General features: G+C 45.8%; 2 protein-coding genes across 2 annotated transcripts in view; one reads left to right on the forward strand and one right to left on the reverse strand.

Annotated features, from left to right (window-relative positions):
- LOC140210811 (cadherin-related family member 4-like) overlaps positions 1–2,690 on the forward strand; it is a 78,273-nt gene extending 75,583 nt beyond the window's left edge. Inside the window, exon 20 of the mRNA XM_072280079.1 lies at positions 2,629–2,690. Coding sequence (XP_072136180.1) covers positions 2,629–2,690 — 62 coding nt within the window. The remainder of the gene's footprint in view (positions 1–2,628) is intronic.
- Positions 2,691–3,604: 914 nt separating this feature from the next.
- Positions 3,605–24,579, reverse strand: part of parp3 (poly (ADP-ribose) polymerase family, member 3) — a 42,424-nt gene continuing 21,449 nt past the window's right edge. Inside the window, exons 3-11 of the mRNA XM_072280716.1 lie at positions 23,682–23,807; positions 19,686–19,871; positions 18,074–18,200; positions 14,874–15,097; positions 12,760–12,915; positions 9,250–9,330; positions 8,261–8,438; positions 7,564–7,710; positions 3,605–5,492 (exon numbers count right to left, since the gene is read on the reverse strand). Coding sequence (XP_072136817.1) covers positions 5,323–5,492; positions 7,564–7,710; positions 8,261–8,438; positions 9,250–9,330; positions 12,760–12,915; positions 14,874–15,097; positions 18,074–18,200; positions 19,686–19,871; positions 23,682–23,807 — 1,395 coding nt within the window. The 3' untranslated portion in view covers positions 3,605–5,322. The remainder of the gene's footprint in view (positions 5,493–7,563; positions 7,711–8,260; positions 8,439–9,249; positions 9,331–12,759; positions 12,916–14,873; positions 15,098–18,073; positions 18,201–19,685; positions 19,872–23,681; positions 23,808–24,579) is intronic.

The following is a 24,579-nucleotide window of genomic DNA, read 5'->3' on the forward strand; positions in this document are numbered from 1 at the left end:
GTATTGGAGGTATGGTATTGATGTGGATGGAGAATTGGTTAGCAGGCAGGAAGCAAAGAGTGGGAATAAACGGGACCTTTTCAGAATGGCAGGCGGTGACTAGTGGCGTACCACAAGGCTCAGTGCTGGGACCCCAGTTGTTTACAATATATATAAATGACTTGGATGAGGGAATTAAATGCAGCATCTCCAAGTTTGCGGATGACACGAAGCTGGGTGGCAGTGTTAGCTGTGAGGAGGATGCAGAGTGACTTGGATAGGTTGGGTGAGTGGGCAAATTCATGGCAGATGCAATTTAATGTGGATAAATGTGAAGTTATCCACTTTGGTGGCAAAAATAGGAAAACAGATTATTATCTGAATGGTGGCCGATTAGGAAAAGGGGAGGCGCAACGAGACCTGGGTGTCATTATACACCAGTCATTGAAAGTGGGCATGCAGGTACAGCAGGCGGTGAAAAAGGCAAATGGTATGCTGGCATTTATAGCGAGAGGATTTGAGTACAGGAGCAGGGAGGTACTACTGCAGTTGTACAAGGCCTTGGTGAGACCACACCTGGAGTATTGTGTGCAGTTTTGGTCCCCTAATCTGAGGAAAGACATCCTTGCCATAGAGGGAGTACAAAGAAGGTTCACCAGATTGATTCCTGGGATGGCAGGACTTTCATATGAAGAAAGACTGGATGAACTGGGCTTGTACTCGTTGGAATTTAGAAGATTGAGGGGGGATCTGGTTGAAACGTATAAGATCCTAAAGGGATTGGACAGGCTAGATGCAGGAAGATTGTTCCCGATGTTGGGGAAGTCCAGAACAAGGGGTCACAGTTTGAGGATAAAGGGGAAGCCTTTTAGGACCGAGATTAGGAAAAACTTCTTCACTCAGAGAGTGGTGAATCTGTGGAATTCTCTGCCACAGGAAGCAGTTGAGGCCAGTACATTGGCTATATTTAAGAGGGAGTTAGATATGGCCCTTGTGGCTACGGGGATCAGGGGGTATGGAGGGAAGGCTGGGGCGGGGTTCTGAGTTGGATGATCAGCCATGATCATACTGAATGGCGGTGCAGGCTCGAAGGGCCGAATGGCCTACTCCTGCACCTATTTTCTATGTTATGTTTCTATATTGCTATATTTACGCTCTATTCTTGGTTGGTGTGGTTGTAACGAAACCAAATTTCCCTCAGGATTAATAAAGTATATCTATCTATCTATCTATCTATTTGCTGACTTTGGCCCATATCCCTAAACCTTTCCTATCCATGTATCTGCTCAGACGCTGTTATGTACTTTCCTCAACCACTTCTACTGGCAGCTTATTCCATATACAGACTGCTCTCTGGGTTCAAAAGTTGCCTTCGCACTCCTACAAAATCTCTCCTTTCGCAACCTAGACCTATGCCCTTTAGTTCTTGATTCCCCAGACCTGTGGAAAGGACAGTACAGTCACCCTATTGATGCCTGTCAGGCTCCTGTGCTCCAATGAATAAAGCCCTTGTCTGTTCAACTTTCCTCCATAACTCAGTCGCTCAAGTCCTGACAACATCCTCCTAAACCTTTTCTGTACTCAGATTAATTTCCTCATTCCTATGAAAGGGTCTACAAAACTGAACACAATATTCCAAATGTGGCCTCATCAATGTCTTGTACAACTGCAACCTGTATTCCTAGAAGCAGTTAACATGAATGATGTAAGGGACTCCCTTACAAAGGATGGAGCACCAGACATGCATTGTGCATTGTACTTTATTTTCCAGGATTGTTTCATCTTCAGAGGGAACGTTGACCTGATCTGTAGCAAACATGGCTGAACATGATCCATGTATGACTATCCTCGCCATACTCCCTGGCAAGATTCCAAAGTGTAATGGACTGTGCATGGGCTCTGAGATTCTGACATGTGAGGCTTTGGATCACGGACCCACTCAGCCGGAAGACTCCAGAAGCTTGCTGATTATGATGAATGCTAACTCTGGCAGGGGACAGGGATCCCAGGCTGAAGAGCCCTATCTGGCTGACCTACCATAGGTCAGAGATATCAGGAGTGCAGATCTCCGGGTTTACACGCAGCAGGAGTTCTGTGTAATCCAGGCCAAGGTAAGAATGGCAGAACCTGTGTTAGAGTGAGTTTACACTTAAATGACTCTGGCCACCAGTCTTCTGTTTGACAAAGTACTGTGGATTGAGCTCACAACAATGCATTTCCTAAAAGCTGTGAACATCGGGATACTAGTCAGGTGCTGCGGATGGAAGTGTGAAGTTTACAGGTAGACAGTATTATCTATACTTCATAGATATGAATTGCCTTCTATGTTAGCACGATAAATGTATTGTGGATTTAACTTGCACTCCTAAAGGCTGTGGATACCAACCCAGACATGTTGGTGTCGGAAGGAAAGGATGAAGTCAGAAGGTGTGATGTTTTGTATGTAGCTTCAAAAGGAAGCATTGTCTGTAACTTTTTTAAGTAGCGATTGCCTTTGTGTTTAGCCTATAAATATCGAGCCCACATTGGGCTAACAGACCTTTCTACCGAAAGCGTCTCCATCTGTAGATGCCTGCTGTACCTTGTTGCGTCGAATAAAGAAGCTGCTTTGTATCTACCAGTGACTGTCTCTCCTGTGATTTCATCCAGGTTACAACGCCTGTGTGCATACAGAACTTGTCCTGGCTTCAGGAAACCGAGGTGCTTCCTAGCCATTGTAGTGCAGGAGACATGGCAGGAAATTTAAAACAGCAAATTCTCATAACTGGGCGAGCAGCATATACTGCAATCTGTCTGAAGGATAATTATTGGAAGCAAGCCCTGCTCTTTATGGAATCTCACAGCACGTTGAGAGCAGAGGCAGGGCCTTCGATTAACAACACATCCTCGGGAGAGGGGTGCACTTTCAGTATTTGGGTGTGGGGTGTGTGTATGGCCCTTAAGCCAGAGGATTGGACTCTCCAGGGTAGGAGTTCACAGACCCCTTGAATAATAGTATTTGTCCATGGCTGAGGTAAGAGCTGATTACACTGTCTCGCCCGTAGATTTTGCTGAGACTGTCACCTAGTGTGGACAGAGGCTGAGGTGACACACAAAGCTTCAAGCTTAGTGTGGGGAGGGACTGAGGGCAGTGCAAGTGAGGGATCAGGGTAGGGAGGAAGTACATAAGAGGGGTAATAAAGGAGGTAAAGGGCAGCTAAGAGAGTGACCAAGAGAGGGACAAGCAGAGAGGGAGATACACACAAAATGCTGGAGGAACTCAGCAGGTCGGGCAGCATCTATGGAAAACAGAACAGCCGACATTTCAGGCCGAGACCCTTCAACAGGACTGGGAAAAAAAAAGATGAGGAGTCAGATCTCCAGTCCTGCTGAAGGGTTTCGGCCCGAAACATCGACTACACTATTTTCCATAGATGCTGCCTGGCCTGCTGAGTTCCTCCAGCATTTTGTGTCTGTTGCTTGGATTTCCAGCATCTTCAGATTTTCTCTTGTGACAGGCGGGGAGACAGAGACCTGTGTAGTGTTACATATGAAGGAAGGACTGAAAGCAGCCTTGTGAGTGGAGGGCACTGAGGACTGGTAAAAGGGACACCAAAAGAAATGATGGACACTCATTTCTAGATGATTCACCAGCTTGAACAAGATAAAGCTTTAATAGTGCAGATACATCATCAGAAGCATGCGGTCAACATTAAGAGAGAAACTAATTACAGGTACCATCTATAAAGAGTGCAACACACTAATAGAGGAAATATTGCACCTAGCAATAGGTTGAAGTACAGGCGCCGAGTACTCCACAGCCAGGCCCACCAACATGGGGTCAACCATCTAAGGTTGCCAAAGATAGCCTTCCTGCCCCATATTCCTGACAACTAGGGAGGACTGTCCAAGATCAGAGAGCTGTCTTGTGCAGAGTACAGGGTCCTGACACCATGGCCAACATAAGGCTTATAATCGCTTGTACCCCCAACAGAACCATCAAGTTAGCGTCCTCCACCCTAACCAACCCCGGTTCAAAGGTCAGCTAGCAACACACATTACTCAACTTCCATTTTTGCCAGTCAGTTTCATGCTACTCACTCTCAATGTAATGGAGAGAAATGCGAGATGCTTGGAAAAGAGGTGGGATATCGAGGAAGGAAAACAGACTATTGATTAGATACATCGAAACCAGAATCAAACCATGTCTGTCTCTAGCCAGAAACCTGGGAGAACTCACCTCACATCTCCTACCCCAGTGTCAGTCTCCAAGGACAAAGGGAATGTCCTAATGTCAGTCTGCTGGCGGTCTCCAAGCACAAAGGAAGGTAAAATATTGGAAATAAATTCTCAGACATTCAACAAGAGGCTGGTGTGCTGATGGGGAACAAACCAGCTGTGAAAGTACCTACGTTGGCTGTGTGGGAGTTAAAATGTTCACGTTGATGAAGGGCTCCTGAGGAACCCATAACTGGAGACAAAAAACAAACTGCAACTCAACACCTGAGGTGGGAAATGTACCAGTTCACACTTGTGGTCAAGGCCCTTTTCCTCAACTGGCAGCAGTTTGAATTCTTGCCCCAGATTCCAGCTTTTCCTGTGTCTACCACCAGAATCAGCTGGGAAAAGTGGATCTATTCATCCCTAATTCAAACTAAGTGGGGTGCCTCGGAAATTCCCAAACAACTCACTGGGGTTTGGAGCTGGTCTGGATGCTAATGCTGTTCAAATTAGCGATCGAGTGAAGTACTCAGTTAGCCTGGAGAGAGAATGTGGGGAGAGTGTGGCATTAGGACTTAAACCCAGTTCAGCTCACTGAGTTTCTCAGGGAGGGGGTGGGGGAGGTTTAGATTCTAACCCTGTCAGTTCAATGAGTTGCTCAGCCTGTCCAGTGGATGCTGGTCAGTGAATGTCCTTGGTAAGGTTCTAGGAGCAGAAACTGTCAGTTTACAGGGCCCCAATGAGGAAGGGCCAAAGAAGATATATGTCAGTGCTGCCCATTGCACAAGCCCCAGCGTGGCTGGGTTAGAAGCTCCTAGACCATCAGTGCCAACGTTAACCCAACACTAGGATCACCACGGTGCTATCAACCTATCTGGTTTGAAATGGGACTGTCCGGGCAAATGAAGTATAAACCAGCCCAGATGAACAGGCCTGTACTTGGTGACAAGAAAGAACCCAGCCCCAGCACCAATGTGACATGTCCCACCTGCACATGGGATCTCATTCCACCCTTTGGTACCTGCGAAGCAGAACAGTAACAGTGGTTAAATGTGTAATCTTCAGAAGCTGTTCTGAAGGACAAGCAAGCTCACTCTGGCTCCTTCAACTTGAATGTTTCTGGGAGGCTGGTGGAAAGAATGCTCAGTACTCCACCTGCACCAGGTAACGAAGGCATGCCTGACTTTCCTGGTAGATGACGTACTCACTCTGGCCAAAGCTGGAATTTTTGGCCAGCTTCACCTTCTTGGGTTTACCCTGCGACACGATCACCCTCTTCTCATCTATAATTTCCACCTTGTCCTGAGAAGGATCTGCAAAGAGCCAGAGAGGAATGAAAAGCAGCGAGCCTCCACTTATCCCCCGACCTACATAAAATGCTGGAGGAATTCAACAGGTTAGGCAGCATCTACGGAGGGAACAGTCAGCATTTCAGGCCAAGACATCAGAAGGGTCTCAGTCTGAAAGCGTGTGACTGTTTATTCCTCTCCATAGATGCTGCCTGACCTGTTGAATTCCTCTGGCATTGTGTTTATTCTGCAGATATTTCCAGTATCTGTAGAATCCATTGTGTTTATAATTTCAAAGTTCAAAGTAAATTTATTGTCAAAGTACATATACTTCATCAAATACAACCGAGATTCATTTTCACGTGGACATACTCAGTAAATCCATGAAGCACAATATATTCAATGAAGGGCCGCACCCAACAGGACAAACAACCAATGTGCAAAAGACAACAAACTGCAAATACAAAAGGGAAAAAAGAAACAATAATTGTGGGCTGAAGGGCCTGTATTGTGCTGTAGGTTTTCTATGTTTCTAACTAATGAGATGACCTCCTTCAAAGAAAGGGGCTTCCCTTCCTCCACCACCAATGCTGTTCTCACCTGTATCTCTTCCATTTTGTGCACATTTGCCCTCACACCATCCTCCTGCCATCGCACCAAGGATTGGGTTCTTCTTGTCCTCACCTACCACCCCAACAACCTCTGCGTCCAGCACATAATTCTCTGAAACTTCAGCCATCTCCAACGGGAGATCACTACCGAGCACATCTTTCCTTCCCTCCCCCTCCCACTTTCTGCTTTCCACAGGGATCGCTCCCTATGCAATTCCCATGTCCATTCGCCCCTCTCCACTGATCCCCCTTCTGACACTTATCCTTGCAAGCGGAACAAGTGCTACATCTGCCACCAACTACCATTCAGAGCCACAAACAGTCCTTCTAGGCGAGGTGACACTTCACCTGAGAGTCCGTAGTGGTTATCTACCATATCTGGTGCTCCCAGTGAGGCCTCCTGTATATCGATAAGATCCAATGTAGATTGGAAGACCACTTCACTAAGCACCTACACATCATCCGCCAGAAAAAGCAGGATTTCCTTGTGGCCACCCATTTTAATTCCACTTCCCATTCTGACATGTCAGTCCATGGCCTCCTCTACTGTCGCAATGAGGCCACTCTCAGTTTGGAGGAGCAACACCTTTTATTCCATCTGGGTAGCCTTCAACCTGATGGCATGAACATCGATTTCTCAAACTCCTGGTAATGCGCCCACTGTTACCGTTCCCATTTCCCTCTCTCAACTTATCTCCTGACCTACCCATCACACTTCCCTCTGGTGCTCCTCCCCCTTTTCTTTCTTCCATGGCCTTCTGTCCTCTCCCATTAGATTCCCCCTTCTCCAGCCCTGCATCTCTTTCACCAATCAACTTCCCAGCTCTTTATTTCACCCCTCCCTCCCCTCCTGGTTTCACCTATCACTTTGTGTTTCTTCCTCCCCTCCCCCACCTTCTTACTCTGGCTCTTCATCTTTCTTTCTCAGTCCTGATGAAGGGTCTCGGCCCGAAACATCGACTGTACTCTTTTCCACAGATGCTGCCTGGCCTGCTGAGTTCCTCCAGCATTTTCTGTGTGTAACCAGCCATTTAGTCCCTATTTATTCTCCCCACATTTTCATTGACTTCCTCCAGGTTCTAACACTCGCCTGCACACAAGAGGTAACTTACAGCAGCCAAGTAATCTACTAACCAGGCCTTTGGGATGCAAGAGGAAACCGGAGCACCAGGAGGAAACCCATGGAGTCATAAGGAGAACATGCAAACACCACACAGACAGTGCCCGAGGTTAGGATTGAACTGGGTCTCTGAAGCAGTGGCTCTACCAACCGTGCCACTGAACTACCTGTACATAAACTGGCCAGCTGAAGTGCAACCAAAGACATCATTGGTCACGCAGGTAAAGAACAGAGAAAATTGGGTGTGAGGAGCATTTACAAAAGATGAGTCTGACGAGTGTGTGTGTGTGTGTGTGTGTGTGTGTGTGCGCGCGCGCACGCACGCACACGCAGCTTGAGAAGGGCAGCCATGGGCTGTGCATACCTGGTTCAGTGTGGCCACGGGCAACGACGCTGTCAAAGCCTGTGGGAGGTTTTCTCAGTTGGGGATCATCATTGAAAATGTAGTGCACATTCCCCAGAGCTACCTCAGTCAGGAACATGATCCCTTCCTTGCTGGATGTGAAACCAACTGCAAAAAGAAACAACAGTCTCGGAGTACAGTGTTAAACTTCACCAAACTATAATTTCTCGTAACCAGATAAACTAGGAGTAACTGATGAGCATGAATACACAGTGATGAGGATAACTATGTACTTCAGAACAATAAGAGCTGCAAACTAGACAGATGGAGATTGGAATGATGCAGTTCAAAAAGATGACATGACTACATAAGTGTAATTGAGCAAAGCAGTTTGCTGTTCCTTCACACAAATATTTAAAGGAAAGAGGGTCAAGGTAGTTAAAAACACTACAGCTCCTTAATTGCTCGTACAATTACTGGCAAGCAAAATAAAAGCCATCATGAACTTCCAGTCAAGATGGTGTCCAAGAGCAATCTCTGTTGAAATCATAGCACAGATTTAGTTGTTTTTCTAAGTTTGTAGGGATGGTTTTGGAGACAGAGAGAGGAGTTAGGGGCCAAAGTCCAGGCCTCTGCTCCATGATCAGAATGGCCCCGTCTCACCACCTCTATCAATGATGATCAAGGAGGCGACTGGCAGCGTGGATGGTGCCGTTACCGTATGCTGCTGATTTGCTATTTTCCGATGCAAAGTAGATCCCTCTGCCGACACGCCCCCCTGAGTGCGGCATGATCCTCAGCCCAGTTTTCAGGATGGCAGCGACCACGGCGATGTTGGTCCCGTGCCACAGGAGGCGACGGTGCTCGATGTTGTTGTGAGCCTTGAATCGTTCAGCCTGGTAACACAGGAACAGAGTGAACTTGTCTCAGTTACATCACTGCACACCGACACCCAGACCCATTTCCGACTGGTTCCAGGCGCTCAGAACTGCCCATGACCAAACATGGGAGCCAAGAATCAGCTCCCTCAGCAACATGCCCCCAGTTCCTGTATTATCCTGTTCCTCAAACAGTCGCTGGTAATTGTTCAGCATCTTTGGCAATGATTTTAGCATCTTCACTGGCCACAGGAGTAGTAACCAGATGACTGGAAGGTGGCAAATGTTGTTCCTCTGTTCAAGAAAGGTAGTAGGGATATTCCTGGTAATTACAAACCAGTGAATCTTACTTCTGTGGTGGCCAAATTATTGGAGAAGATTTATGAGCATTTGGAGAAGCACAGAGTGATTAAGGATAGTTTGTGAGGGGCAGGTCATGTCTCACAAGTCTGATTAATTTTAAAGGCTGGCACAATATTATGGGCTGAAGGGCCTGTACTTGCTATCTATCATGCTTCATGTTCTCTGTTCCAGGTATGATTGAGCAAAAGATAATGCTGCTTTTCTTGTTCTTACTCCTGGTGTTAAACTCTTTGTGGATCAAGCTCTGTCCAATCTAATAGCCTTTGGTCAGAGTAAGTGGTGTTAGAGACAAGTAAGGCAACCCTGTATTTTCTCTTGATTTTCCACATTGCACACTCTCCTCTGTGCCTCCACCACAGGGACAGCAGTTCCCTACAACCTTAACCAGCCAGTTGCACACTTCACAGCAAGAGCAGCAGGAAGGATTTTGGTTCCTCCACTCCACACAATCTGCCCATGAGCTCACCTCTCCTTCTCTGTCCAGTCTCCAGACGTTGACAACCTTCAGGTGACTGGGACCAGTTTCATCCACATATTTCTTAACAACCTGCAAGGAAAACAAAGATCCAGATGGGTTGGAAAAGAGAAACACCAATGATTTGGGGTGCTATTACTTGCAGCTGGCAATGAAACCAATCCCCTCTCTCCTCACCACCATATCAATGTACTTTCAATAACATGGCTTCAGAGACTGTGATGTTAGATGATATGTGGGATTAATCGTGCTGATACCAAAACTGCCGATTCACCATACAACCTGTATAAAAAGCAGCTGCCTTAGCAACCATGAGACACAGGAGCAAATGAGGCCATTCACCCTTTTGAGTCTACACCACCATTCCATCATGGCCGATTTATTAACCCTCTCCTCCTTCTCCCCGCAATCTTTGAAGACCTTACTATTCAAGAACTTACCCTCTTCCGGTTTAAATATACCCAATGATTTGGCCTCCACAGCCATCTCTAGCAATGAATTCAATTCCAGACCCAGAGATTCCCTGGAACTGAGCCAGGCAGATACCCCATTCAACCTCAGCCCCAGCGGGTAGTATGCCAGCATCGTGCTCCTTCTGAAGAGGGCTGTGAATGACTCTCAGTTACAGCTGCTCACAGTCATCAGCCCATTTCTCCATCCTCTCTTTGGTTCCCTGCTCCTCACCTCTCCAAGGCCAGAAAGGGGCAAGGACGCTCCAAACTTCTTTTGGAATCTATTTCCTTGCTCCGGAAGAACACTGAACTCCAGAAAGCCACGAGTCATTCATCATGGAATTTAACTGTGACCTTGGAAGGGCTGATAGGAAGACCTTCTTGGCAGATCCAAGCGGTCATTCAAAACAGCACCTTGATCCACAGGAACGGGTGTGAGTGGGGTGGGGGGAGAGCACGAGTGGAGGAGGAGAGAGGCAAGTCTGCATGACCTCGTATCACTACCTGTCCCCAAGACCTATACTCTCAACGTTAAATCTCCTCCCAACATTGGAGGTGAGATCTGGACATGCAGACATTCAGTACCCATGGTGCGTTTGGTGTCATTTCAGAGGAGAACATAAATGTTGAGCGTAAAGACACTTCCCTTGCCACATAATCCCGGATAAGAATAACAATGCCACAAGCTGGAAATGGATTCTGATGATATTTCTATAATGTGACCAGTATTCCTCCATTATTCCATGGGAAGTTTCATTCTTGGAGGAAAAGGGTTGGCAGGAACCAGACAAATTCCAAAATTGAAGCACAAATCTGATTTATTTAATGAAGTTTGTAAATTCATAACAGGAACTACTCAAGAGTCAGAACCAGGTTTATCATCACTGTCTCGGATAGATGTAAAATGTGTTGTATCATGACAGAAGTACAGTGAAGTATGGGGTTGTATGAAGACACCTTTTCAAATACACTTCCACTGGGAATGCTGGAGGTTAAATTGAATGCATTTTGACCACAATTGTGGACATAGAAGGATGTGACATAGTCTGGAGATATCAAAGGTTTGGTGTTAAAAGACTATTGGTGTGGGTTTTGCAAGATGGAGGGGGCCGGATTCCATTTGATGGAAGAGGTTAATTTGTTGTTGGTGAGGTGTGGTAGCGTTTGCTGGTTAGGAGATTTGATCATGTGTGTGCGTGTGTGGGGAGGGTGGACTGAGATATGTTGGAGCAAAGAGCATTTGCAAGACAACTTAGCCACTTTTATAGATGCTACCTGACCTGCTAAGTTCCTCCAGCATTTTCTGTGTGTTGCTCAGGACCTGTGAGTGACTCTTTAGCAGAAATCTGAATAGGTACCTTTTTGGGGGAAGATAAGCTTTTAATGGTAAGTATTGGATATTAAATGTATTTTGTAGAACACTACAGCACAGTACAGGCCCTTCAGCCTAAACTAGGATAAATTTAACACTTCCACTACACAACCTTCCATTTTTCTATCACCCATCTACCTGAGAATCTCTTAAATGCTCCTAATGTATCTGCCTCTATCATCACCCCATGCAAGGGCATTCAGCACACCCACCACTCTACATAAAACCTGCCTCTATCATCCCCTATATTTTCCTCCAAATACCTTAAAATTATGACCCCCTTGTTTTATCCATTAACATCCTGAGAATCTCTGGCTATCCATTCGATCTATGCTTCCTATCTTGTACATACCTATCAAGTTAGTCCTCACCCTTCTTTGCTCCGGAAAGAAGGGCCCTAGCTCACTTAACTTATTCTCACAAGACGTGCTCTCTAATCCTGGTAAATCTCTTCTGCACCCTCTCTAAAGCTTCCACGCCTTTTCTGTAATGAGGTGACTGGCACATTTCCTTTGGGGTGTACAGAGGTTCTGGGCAACATGTTGGAGAAGAGAATGTTGGGGCTAATTTCACAATAGACAAGCTGATACAGTCAATGGAGATAACAACAAACAAGATGCTGGAGGAACTCAGTGGATCAGGTAATGTCTGAGGATGGAAATGGAATGTGGCCATTTCAGGTCAAGACCATTCATTGGGACTGAAGGACAGAGGGAGATAGCCAGGTGAGCCAGAGGTGGAAGGAAGTGATGGGACAATTGTCGACAAGTGGGAGATGTGTCCAGGTGAGAAGGGGTGGTATGATTTGTGTTTGGAACAAGGTGCTGGGGGCATGTGAGCTAGGGTTAATTTAGTACAAGAATGCAAGACACAGAAGCAATAGGCCATTTGGCTCCTCATACCTACTCCACTATTCATTAAGAACATGGGATTTTTTTTTTAAACTTTGCCTCCACAATCTTGCATTAAGACCATATCCCCTGATTCCCTTATGACCTAAACTTCTACAAAAACTTAGCAACACACACAAAATGCTGAAGGAACTCAGCAGGCCAGACAACATCTATGGAACAAAGCACAGTCGACATTTCAGGTTGAAATCCTTGGCAGGACTGGAGAAATCGATTTCTCAAACTTCCAGTAATGCCTCTCCCCAGCCCCCACTTCACCATTTCCCATCCCCTTTTCCCTCTCTCATGTTACCTCCTTGCCCACCCATCGCCTCCCTCTGGTGCTCCTCTCCCCCCCCCCCCCCACCACCCTTTTTTCTTTCTTCCATGGCATTCTGTCTCTTTCACCAATCAACTTCCTAGCTCTTTGCTTCGTCCCTCCCCTTCCAGGTTTCACCTATCGCCTGGTGTTTCTCTCCCCCCCCCCGCTCCCACCTTTCAAATCTACTCCTCAGTTTTTTTTCCCCCCCATAGATGCTGCCTGGCCTGTCGAGTCCCTCCAGCATTTTGTGAGTGTTGCTCCGATTTCCAGCATCTACAGATTTTCTTGCCTTTGTGATTCTACAAAACTTGCTTGAATGTACTCAGTAAGGGTAATTCTTGGGGTGAAAGTGAGTCGCCATTTTGAAGGGGACTGGGAGGAATGACAATTTCGGAGGGGAAAGGTGGGATTATTTTTGCAGGGTACAGGCAGCTCTCCAGATGGAGAATGATGTCTTGGTTTTACCTTGAAATCATTAGTAGTGCGGGACAGGTGAGTGAGCTGGCATTTCAGCAGATTGTAATCTTCATCCAGGGGATTTGGCACCTCAGCATCTTCTACCTTCTGCTTCTGCTCCTTTTCTGCTTGGAGACTCTGTGCAAGTTCAATATCTGCAAGCACCTGGGGAGGATTTGATAAAATTTTACAAATTAACACATGCTCTTGACTCTTTAGAAATCCTCATTGTGTTTTGCTTTTTCTTCTGCAGCCCCTCCTGACAGCACTACCTCATTCTGGCTTTGAGACAAGAATGACAGCTTAATGACCACTCAACATGCCGGGATCCACAGGTTGAATCCTAGCAGGTCGCAAAGGACCACACAGCCATAGAGAAGTACAGGACGAAAACAGAGCCCACCCATTAGCAGAAATCCTACACGTGAATCTCACATTGCCATCATCTTCACCCAGATTCCAACACTTACTAATTTACAGAGGGCAATTAACCTATCAATTTGCATGTTTGTGGAACATGGGAAGAAGCCCTTGCTGTCACAGGGAAAACATTAAACGTCCACACAAACAGCAACTGAGATAAGGGTTGAACTCACATCTCTGGTGCAGTGAGGCAGCTGGGCCACTGTGCTGCTCTAATTGTGGAGATGAACCATCTCCTGTCGCTATGAACACATCTTAACATCAAAGAATTTGATTGGTGCTACTGTGGCTGGAAACAGTCCCGAGACAGACCTGGGGCCCTCCAGATTGTCTGGCTCAGTCATGCACAGACAGTGTATTTACGATTAAAGGTGGCTGCTTTTCTCTACCTTGTGACTTCCAATTTCACAACACACTCAATTTTCAATCCACTCACGAGTTAATTTCTTGAGTATCATCCAGACTGAGTGGGATACCTGTTAACTACAGAAAACCAAAGACACCAGTAAAGTCATATCGTGAGGTGGATTCTGCTTTCATTATTATCAAGGGTGCTCTGAGGTGGATCATATCGATTGACTGTAACACACTCAAAATGCTGGAGATCAGGCAGCAATCTATGGAGATGAATAAACAGTCGACATTTCTTGCAGAGACCCTTCATCAGGACTAATGAAGGGTCTTGGCCTGGCCCATAATGAGTGAAAACAATGACATTCAAGAGACACAGAAACAAAGAAACATGCAGAGAATGGAGGGATATAGATCATGTGTGTGCAGACAGGATTATCATAACTTCGTATCATGATTAGTTCCAAAGGGCGTGTTCCCATGTTCTATACTTCATGATCACTCTATTCTCTATATCTGCCTCATCGATTGGAGTCTCTTGAATTGCTATCACATCAGTGGGAAAAGGACACAGCTGCACAACGTTGTTCAGACGGTTGCTAGGTAATTTTACACTCAGCAGGTTTGAATGGACAGATGGACAGTGTGCATTACCATTGACAGATATAATGAAAAGGTGGCTAGATGATAGTTGAGAGAGAATAGAGGGTGAAATTTGATTTGAGATTGACTAATGGAATTGTTAGAGCCAATATCCAAGCACCCTGAAGGCACCACTTATAATAAGTCTGATTGCCAAAGTGTAATATTGATTTGCACAACTAATCAGCTCCAATGAAGGGTCTTTAATCTGAAACATTAACTCTGCTTCTTGCTCCACAGATGTTGCCCGACTGCTAGTCTTTCCAGCATTTTCTGTTTTTGACAGTAACCACACTTTTGTACTTTGGCAGAACAGTAAAACTCCAATAATCCAGCACCTGCATGGCCTTGGTAGTACTAGTCTAGCAGATTTTGTAGACTCTTATTACTACTATAGAATTCATATCTTTTCATGTCATCAGCAATATAATAAATTTTTCGCAAACCCCGTGAGTTTAAATGGAGTAGGAAATCTGCAGGTATTCTACCCATGTTTCCGAACCCTGGTGTGCAGATCCCAATCCACATTCAGTCCACAGACTGCACCCCAAATTAACAAGTGAGCCAGATGCCAGATGGCAGGATTTCTGAACAACTAGATGCCTGATTATCAGAGCTTTACCGTGCTTGGTGTCCAGACTGATACAAACCCCAGCAGTGGCTGATCAAAGCGAGGCAAAGTTTGATTTAATTTCCATGACACTCACTAGCAGCATGTCTTTTTTGGCTTGGAGCACCTCTGTAGTATTAATCACAGGGGGTCGATTACGTCCAAAGTAATGAGGAATAATGGTGTAGAACTTTGAAGACAACTCTTCCAGCTGTTTTGTATTGTTGGGGCTCTTCAAGGCCTCTTCCAATTCATCCAATGCATCAAAACCCTTGGCAATTTGCTGTTTACTCAGCTTCCCAAGAGGCATCTTCTTCAAATCTAGTAGGGCAGGAATGAACAGTGTCACTGCAACTGCGGAGCAGCCTTTTTGTTCTCATCCTGAAAATTTGTGCCAAGGCAAAGTATCTACTTCAACTGATATCTCTATACAAAACTTCACCATCAGTAAACCAGCACGCCACAAAGAAACCTTAATACACATGCTTGCAAAAAAAAAGGACTCTACTTAAAATACTCTCCCCATCTCAAGTAGATTAGATTAGCTCTATTTGTTGCATGTACATCAAAACATACAGTGAAATGTGTTGTCTGAGTCAAATAACAAGAGTGAGGATTATGTTGGGCACCCCACAAGTGTCGCCACGCTTCTGGTATCCAACACAACATGCCCTCTTTTCACTAACTCTAACCCGTACGTATTTGAAATGTGGCAGGAAACCTAAGCAGCCACAGGGAAAACATACAAACTCCTCCTCGACAGCGGTGGGAATGGATCCCCGATCTTACAAACAGTGCTGTAAAGCATTGTGCTAACTGCTGTGCTGCTGGGTCGCTCCAGTAGAGGAGCCAAATCCACTGTTCACACAGATGGGATTACTTCACCTTATTAAACAGGACCTTCTAGGCCAGGGCACCACAACTCAGTTTTGTAATGTAAGAAACATAAACAGAAGTAGGCAATGCAGTCCGTGCACCAACCAATACAGAAATGACTATTCACTTACATGTCCCAATTCCAACATCCTCTAATAACCCCAATGTCTTCCAGTCAAAAAAATCTACACGTTTCACAATATATTAACTCAAGAACCAGAACATCTGTACTACCAAATTCCAAAGACTTATAACCCCCAACATAAAGGCAACTGTATCCTTCAGACACAAATAAGGCATCGAAGCCCTGCACAATTTCATTTATCTTTCAGTTGTACCCCAAACACCTTCTAACATACCTGTCACTTTCCTCATTGCTTCTAGGTTTACTTCCCCTGGTTCATGAATCAGTACTTGATTCATCTTGCAGTAATATCTGCAGTTCTCACACTAAGCCAAAAAAATTACTGGGCCTACTCTTGATGGTTCTGGTCCCGATCCCCAAACTTCATACCACTTCCCAGTGAAATGTGACTTTTGGGAAGTACAGCCAGCTCCTGGGTTACAGTCATTTAGGCTACAGAATTCACCTTTACAGAATTCACGAATCCTTCCCCAAAAGTATGGGGTATGGAATATTATTTACTCTACCGAATTCAGTGGAAAAGTAGAAATTTTCTTTTTTTCATCTTGCATTTCTTTGTGCATGTGCAGCTTCATTGCAGATGGAGTTAACAGAGGGGAGGTTGCTTGGCATGATGGACTGAGCCACATTCACAATGCTGCAATTTCTTGCAGTTCTTGGGCAGAGCAGTTACCATACTGGGCTGTGATGCATCCTGATACGGGGTTGGTGTCCATGGCACTGCCTTGAACTGGTTTATATTACACCTCAAAAATAGAAGTTTCTCTGTCAACATAGGCAAATTTTCTTCTCCCCCAGCTAGTCTCTCCTACAGGGTCCCACAAGGTTCTATCTTAGGCCCCATTCTTTTCTATACACACACACACACACACACGCACACACACACATATATGTGTGCGTGTGTGTGTGTGTGTGTGTGTATATATATAATTCCCCTCGGCCGACTCATTCAATAATACGACATTTCTTTCCACTGTTATGCTGACGACACACAGCTTTATCTCCCCCTGAAACCAAACGACCAGTCAAATCTAACCAGTCTCATGAACTGCCTTGAGGACATAAAGTGTTGGATGGCACAAAACTTCTTACGGCTGAAAGCAAGTCTGAAGTTGTCCTATTTGGCCCCCCTGACTCCATCAAAGTGATTACCAACAGTCTTGGTAACCTGTCCACCCTTGTCAAACCCCATGTTAAATCCCTTGGTGTGATATTTGATTCCACCTAAGTTTGACAAGCAAGTTAATGCAGTAGTAAAAGCCAGTTTTTCCCAGCTTCGTACTATTGCCAAAATCAAGCAGTTTCTCTCTTTCAAAGATCTCAAGAAAGTCATCCACGTCCTTATATCTTCCCCCTTGGACTACTCCAACTCCCTGTATACTGGGATTAATCAGTCGTCCCTGTCCCGTCTGCAACTGGTCCAGTACGCCGCAGCCAGGCTCCTGACAGGTGCCCGGAAGAGGGACCTCCCATACTGGCCTCCCTCCACTTACTGCCAGTACGGTTCAGAATTGATCTTAAGATTCTCCTGTTTGTTTATAAAGCCCTAAATGGGCTGCCCCCCCCCATTATATCACAAACCTTCTAACCTCTTATTCTACTTCCAGGTCCCTCAGGTCGGCTGACTTGGGGCTCCTGGCTGTCCCGCGATCTAAACTTAAGTTCAGGGGTGACCGCACCTCTGTTATTGTAGCCCCTAGACTGTAGACCAGAGTTCACCTCCCTATCAGATCTGCCCCCTCCATTGACTCTTTTAAATCCAGGCTGAAAACTTACTTTTATTCACTAGCGTTTGAATCCTCCTGATATGGCTGATTTTTGGCTTGTGCCTAGGGCCTTGTGTTGTTTCTTTTGTGCCTATCAGCTGTTTGCCTTGTTGATTATGTCTGTGTTTCTTGTACTTGTGATTTCTCTGATCAGCACTTTGGTCAACGTGGGTTGTTTTTAAATGTGCTATATAAATAAATTTGACTTGACTGAGAGGGTGCTTTCTATGATGCAGCTGTAAAAAGTAGTAGGAGTCATCAGAGGCATGCCAAATTTCCTGTGGCTGGAGTAACATTGCATTCTTCTTAGACAAAGCAGAACCTCAGAAGGCGGTAAGCATCTAAAAGCAGGACATGGACAGAATGCTGAGACACAAGTATCACGTTGCAAGACCATGGATCCACCTTTCCCTGAAGTTCAGTGGCCTGATTCATTGGTCCGTGACAGGCACATACACATAGCCCTGCTCCCCGCCTCCCACCGAGTGTGAAACTAGAGTGAAGACTTACCGAGATTCATTGTTTCCATCTGCTCCTTGAACATATCGTGGCTGAAGATCAATTTGATCAGATTCTGGGTGTCTCTATCTAAAGTGCTTGGTCGAACTTTCTTACCCTTTCCATCCACTACATCGTTCTGCAATCAGATAAGGCCTGGCATTAGGATTCTTCCATGGCAATATCTAGCACACTCCCAACATCAATCTTGTACAATCTACTCAGCATGATAATCCTAGTACGGAAGGGGAAGCACGGTAGTGTAGAGATGGCCCAGTAGCACAGCTTTGGATTGGGATTCAATTCCTGCCACTGTCTGTCAGGCATTTGTACACTATCCCTGTGACCGCTTGGGTTTCCTCCCACATTCCAGAGATGCACAATTTCAGGTTAGAAGGTCATGGGCATGCTACATTGCAACCAGAAGCATGGCAACACTTGCAGGCTGACTCCAGCACATCTCAAACTGTGTTGGTCATTGACACAAGCAGCACATTTCACTAATGTATGTGTGACAAAGCTAATCTTTACTCTTTTAATCTCTTTAAAGGCAAATTCTTCCATGCTATACTGTGGTAAATTATGCCTCTTTCATTTCCAACCTTGAACCTTTGCTCCATCCCACCATTTTATAACATTATATTGTTCCTTTCTCTCTCCAAACGTCCTTGTCTTAGTTATTCTTAAATTTCTAGCCCATTCTGCTGAAATAGAGGTTCTATGCACCAATTCTTATTCAATCCAATCCTTTCCAGGGACATCACTGTGCCTGCAATGAACAATCTGCTAGAACAGGGGTTCCCAACCTTTTACTATGTCATGAACCCCTACCATTAACAGAGGTGTTCATGGTCCCCAGCTTGGGAACCCTTGTGCAAGAGGAACTCAGCAAGAATCTGTGAGGGAGAAGGAACTGTTGATGTTTTAGCTTGAGTCCTGATAAAAGGTTTTGACCCACACATAGACAGTTCCTTTCTACCCATAAACTCTGCTTGACTGCTGAGTTCCTACAGCTGATTTTTTGTTGCTCCAGATTTCAATATATGCAGTCTCTTGTGTTCCACATCCTCTTTTCATTCATCTCCTGTCTCTGCAGCTTTGGCCCTCCCATGCTTCCTTCAGCACTGTCTCCAATTTTTAAAAAAACAGGCATTTATCTTTGTGTAGGGGTGGAAGAATGATCCATTCCAAAATATCTCTGACCTAGCTTTTAACATGGAAATTGACGACGGCCTTCCATTATGTTCATATAGGCATTCTCTGGAGTTATGAACACCTTACATATGGACACCCATACTCATGAGTGAGTGCTGATATTATTAATAAATTCAGAAGTTTAAGGTACATACAAACATTCATTCCAATGAAGGGCCAAATGAGTTTCCTTTCTTTCTCTCTCTCTCCAGTTTTACTAACTGCCCATTCTTATCATTCTGCACTGTTACCATTGAGTAATTTTTGTGTATTTTTTGACAAGGACAAAGTTGACTTAGCAAATGTCTGTAATAACACACATCACCCTAGCTTGGCCTGTAGTCTCACTTCCCTGACGTGCTTTTATTTGGCTGGAGCAGACCAAGCCAAACCAAACAAAAATACATCAGAACTGATCACAATGACCCACCTTCATGACCGTTGCTTCTTCATAGCCCTGCTGAACTTCAATCATGGTGTATTTTCCAGGATGCGCAGTGAAGGAATCTCGCTTCGTCCAGTCATTCTTTGTCTTATCTTTAAACTTTTTTTCAAAATCCTTCACAGCTTTGTTCAGGTCAAGTGGAGAACTCAGATTATATTGCCCAGTTTCTCCCTGATCAACAGAGAGGCAGGAGGAGGAGGGGTATCAGGGAGGGTCAATCCAGAGAACAGAGACAAGAGCGTAACTGAGCAAGAGACATCAATTGTACAAATCATTTACAACATCTTCTGTTGAAAGCAATCTTTAAATCTAACTTTCAAACTAGTAGTTGTGCCAATGGGAACATATGGGAAGTATTAAATGTTAAATTCGTGGGGGGAGACATATATTTTACACCCTCTCAGACGGTAATGTCAAATGTCCACACACATCACCCTTTTCCTTCCTCATCAATTTGATGTCCTTCCGTTCAGCAAACTTAGGAAGTGAGGGTCAGATACTTCAAGATTGTTTACTGTCATTTCCTACACATGAGTGTAAAGGAGAGAAAAATAATTGTTACTACAGATACGATACAGCACAAAAAAAACACACTAGGATAAAGAACACAATAAATAGATGAGATTTGATTCAACTTTATTGTCATTGTGCCGAGTACAGATACAAAGCCAATGAAACGCAATTAGCCTCTGACCAGAAGTGCAAAAGAATAGTACTATTTACAAAATAACTGCAAATAATAAGTAAGTGCTACAGCACACAAATATAAAAGTACTGAGATAGCACAATATGGGTGCAATAATGCTTAGCACTGAGATGTGAGGTTCAGCAGCCTCGGGGAAGAAGCTCTTTCTGTGCCTGCTGGTGCAGGAGCGGAGGCTCCTGTAGCGCCTACCGGATGGGAGGAGAGTAAAAAGTCCATGGTTAGGGTGAGATGCATCCCTGATAATGATTTTCGCCCTGCCCAGGCAGTGTTTATGGTAGATGTTCTCAATGGTGGGCAATTGGGTGCTGATAATCCACTGGGCAGTTTTCACCACACGCTGGAGTGCTTTGCGGTCCGATATGGGACAATTGCCGTACCACACTGAGATGCAGTTGGTGAGTATGCTCTCAATGGTACAGCAGTAAAAGTCCATCAGTATCCTGGAACAGAGGTGAGCTTTCTTGATGCTCTGCAGGAAATAAAGGCGTTGTTGCTCCTTTTTGATCAGGATGGAGGAGTTCAGGGACCAGGTGAGATCATCAGAAATGTGGACACCAAGGAATTTGAAGCTTGATACACGCTCCACTACAGCTCCGTTGATGTAGATGGAGACGTGAGTGTGGCTCCTAGCATGCCTGAAGTCCACAATGATCTCCTTGGTCTTCTGGGTGCTAAGGGCCAGGTTGTTGTCGGCACACCACACGGCCGGGTGCTGGACCTCGTCTCGTCATCCCCTCTGAGCAGGCCAACCACCACGGTGTCGTCTGTGAATTTGATTATGGAGTTAGAACCATGTACAGGAACGCAGTCACAGGTGAAAAGGGAGTACAGAAGAGGGCTCAGCACACAGCCTTGAGGCACGCCGGTGTTCAGGGTGAGAACAGAGGAGGAGAGGTTGTCTAACTTAACAGAGTGGGGTCTGTTAGTCAGAAAGTCCAAGGTCCAATTGCAGAGGGATGAGCTGATACCAAGCTGGCGAAGTTTGGCGATCAGCTTGGAGGGGATCACAGTACTGAATGTCGAACTAAAGTTAATGAATAGCATTCTGACGTACGAGTTGGGGCTGTCCAGGTGGGTCAGGGCAGAGTGAAGCGCCGTGGAGGTGGCGTCCTCTGTTGACTTGTTGGTGCGATAGGCAAATTGATGGGGGTCCAGGGTAGTGGGCAGACAGGATTTTAGATGTGATAGAACCAGTCTCTCAAAGCACTTTGCAATGATGGGGGTGAGTGCAACTGGACGGAAGTCATTCAGGCCCGTGGCAGTGGAATGCTTCGGTACTGGCATGATGGTGGCGATCTTGAAGCTTGTGGGGACAACTGCCTGTGCCAGGGACAGACTGAAAATGTCCGAGAAGACCCTGGCCAACTGCCCTGCACAGACTCTGAGCACACGGCCAGGCATTCCATCCGGACCAGCTGCCTTCCGTACATTCACCCTGCTCAGGGAGGCTCACACATCGGAGGTGGAAAGTGAAAGAGGCAGTTCACCAGGTGGGAGATCCGCTTTGAGGGTGACCTCCTTATTCTCTCAGTCAAAGTGAGCATAGAAGTAATTGAGCTCATCAGGGAGGGAAGCAGAGCTGGAAGGGGGCACAGTAGCAGGTGGTTTGAAGTTTGTAATAATCTGTATGCCATGCCACATGCACAGGGGGTCCGAGGAGTTGAAATGTAAATACAGTACATAAGATATCTTGTACACGTAGATTGATTGCATGTACATAAAGTGACATTCAGCACAAGACTGCCTGTACATAAGGTGACTGACAGGAAATGGTAAAGTAGTGGAGGTGGAGTTGTGAAGGGGTAGGTTAGTGGGTGGAGGTGTTGATCAACCTTACTGCTTGGGGAAAGTTACTGTTTGAGTCTAGTGCTCCTGGCATGCATGCTACATAGCCTCCTCCCAATGTGTATGGGACAAACAGTCCATGAACAGAGTGGGTGGGATCCTTTACAATTTTGCTGGCCTTTTACAGGCACCTTTCAGTACGTAGGTCCTTGGTGGCTGGTAGTCTAGTGCCGGTGATGGGTTGGGCAGTTTTGATGATCAATTATAAATGTCTGCTGCAGTGCAGTTTCCATACCATGTAGTTACACAGCATGTTGGGATACTCTCTACTGCACATCCATAGAAGGTCATGAGTACTGAGGTGCATTGACCAGCTTACTTTAGATACACTGGTGAGCTTTCTTGACTGTGTAGATGTGCTTTGGGACCATGAGAGCTCATGCGAGATACGCAATGCCAGGAGTTTGAAAATGTGTGTAGTTTCCACTGCTGTAAAGGCGGGTGTGATGATGTGAGTTTTCTTGAAGGGGTAGTAGTGTGGGTATCACTGGCTTCAGTGCCTGGGAGGGGCAGCCCATAGGGCTTCCACTGTGTTAAAGGCCATCTTGGATAGGAAATCAGCTCTTTCACAGCTGTTCCACAGCCCCAAACTCACCCCTTGTAACACCACTCCCCTCCCAACTACCAACTCTTTCTACCATTCACATCTCAAGCCCAAGTAGTATCCCTTCCATCCCTCCCCCTCATCACATCGTATCTCCCCTCCACACCAGTATCCTCCTCGTGATCACACACCACCAAACACACACCCCTTACAGCAATTAGCCCATTCTTCACAAACAACTCCCCCTCACAACATCAACCTCTTCATGCTATTCCACCCCCAATCTTGCCCCTTGAAGCATCTGCCCCACTCCCCACAATCCCCTTCCCAACCATCAGCCTCTTCTCACCATCCCACACTTCCAAAACCTACCCCTACAGTACCTCCCATAATTGCCCTTGCCACCACCAATTCCCTCTCCTCATCCCACACCAAGCTTACCCCACGCCTGCAACAATTCACCCCTTCCAATCCACCATTCTAGGCCTACTATAATACCTCCAATACCAGCCACTCCACCGCTCACCACCATACTACCATCCACCATCCTCACCCCTCCAAAGCCCTCTCCCATGAACCTCAAATTATCCCTGATCCATATGCCTAAATTCACCAGCCCACCATCTTCCCCTGCACAGCAACAACATACCCTTCCAGCCAAGGTTAAGCTGTGACACTGGCAACACCATCAGCTTGATTCCTTTACATTACAACTTGGAGGGGGCGGTGGCGGGGGGGAGAGAGGGGGGGAAGAGGGATGGGATGTTGTGTCTGATCTTGATCCATCAGAACCATATTTGATCCATGCCAGTGGGGTTGGGCTACAGACAGGCATTAGAAGCACAAGGGTAGGGGCCTGGGCACTGGAGAAGTCTCTGAAACTCACCACCCGGCCCCAGCGGTTCCAACAGTAGTACGAGTCACCCTGTTCAATCAGCTGAATGATGTAGAACTTGTTGTTGTTGTTTCCAATGTTGGTTTGATTCAGCATGCAGTCATAGTCCTCGTAAACCTGCAACAAAAAGCATCACACACTCTGGATCTTTTCAATGATTTCAGGTTCCCTGATCCCTATCATCTTATTTTCACATGGATGTCCAATCCCTACACATCTCCATCCCCCACCAGGAAGGCCTCAAAGCCCTCTGTTTTCTTCTGGACACCAGTTCCGCTCCACCACCATTCTCCTCCGCCTAGCGGAACTTATCCCAATTCTAAATAATTTCTCCTTTGACTTCTTCCAATTCCTTCAAACAAAAGGGGTAGCCATAGGTACTCACATGGGTCCCAGCTATGTCTGCTTGTTTGTCGGCTACGTGAAACAGCCTACTTTCCAAGCCTACACTGGTGTCACTCTCCAACTTTCCTACACTACATCGATGACTGCATTGGTGCTGCTTCCTGCACCCGTGCTGAACCATTCGACTTCATCCACTTTGCCTCCACCTTCCACCCTGCCCTCAAATTTACACACCTCTCTCCATTTCCAACACCTCCCTCCCCTTCATCGATCTCACTGTCTCCATCTCCAGAGACTGCTCATTCACTGATGTCTATTATAAATCCACGGACGCTCACAGCTACCTTAACTATACCTCTTCCCACCCTGTTACTTGTAAAAACGCCATCTCCTTCTCTCAATTCCTCTGTCTCCGCTGCATCTGCTCTCAGGATGACGCTTTTTCATCCTTGAACGAAGGAGGTGTCCTCCTTTTCCCCATTTTGGGTACCCTTTACCCCTTCTCTTCTCCTTACCTGCCCATCACTCCCTTCTGTTGCTCTTC

Source organism: Mobula birostris, chromosome 16 (genome assembly GCF_030028105.1).
Source record: "Mobula birostris isolate sMobBir1 chromosome 16, sMobBir1.hap1, whole genome shotgun sequence".
In the NCBI taxonomy this organism is placed as follows: domain Eukaryota; kingdom Metazoa; phylum Chordata; class Chondrichthyes; order Myliobatiformes; family Myliobatidae; genus Mobula; species Mobula birostris.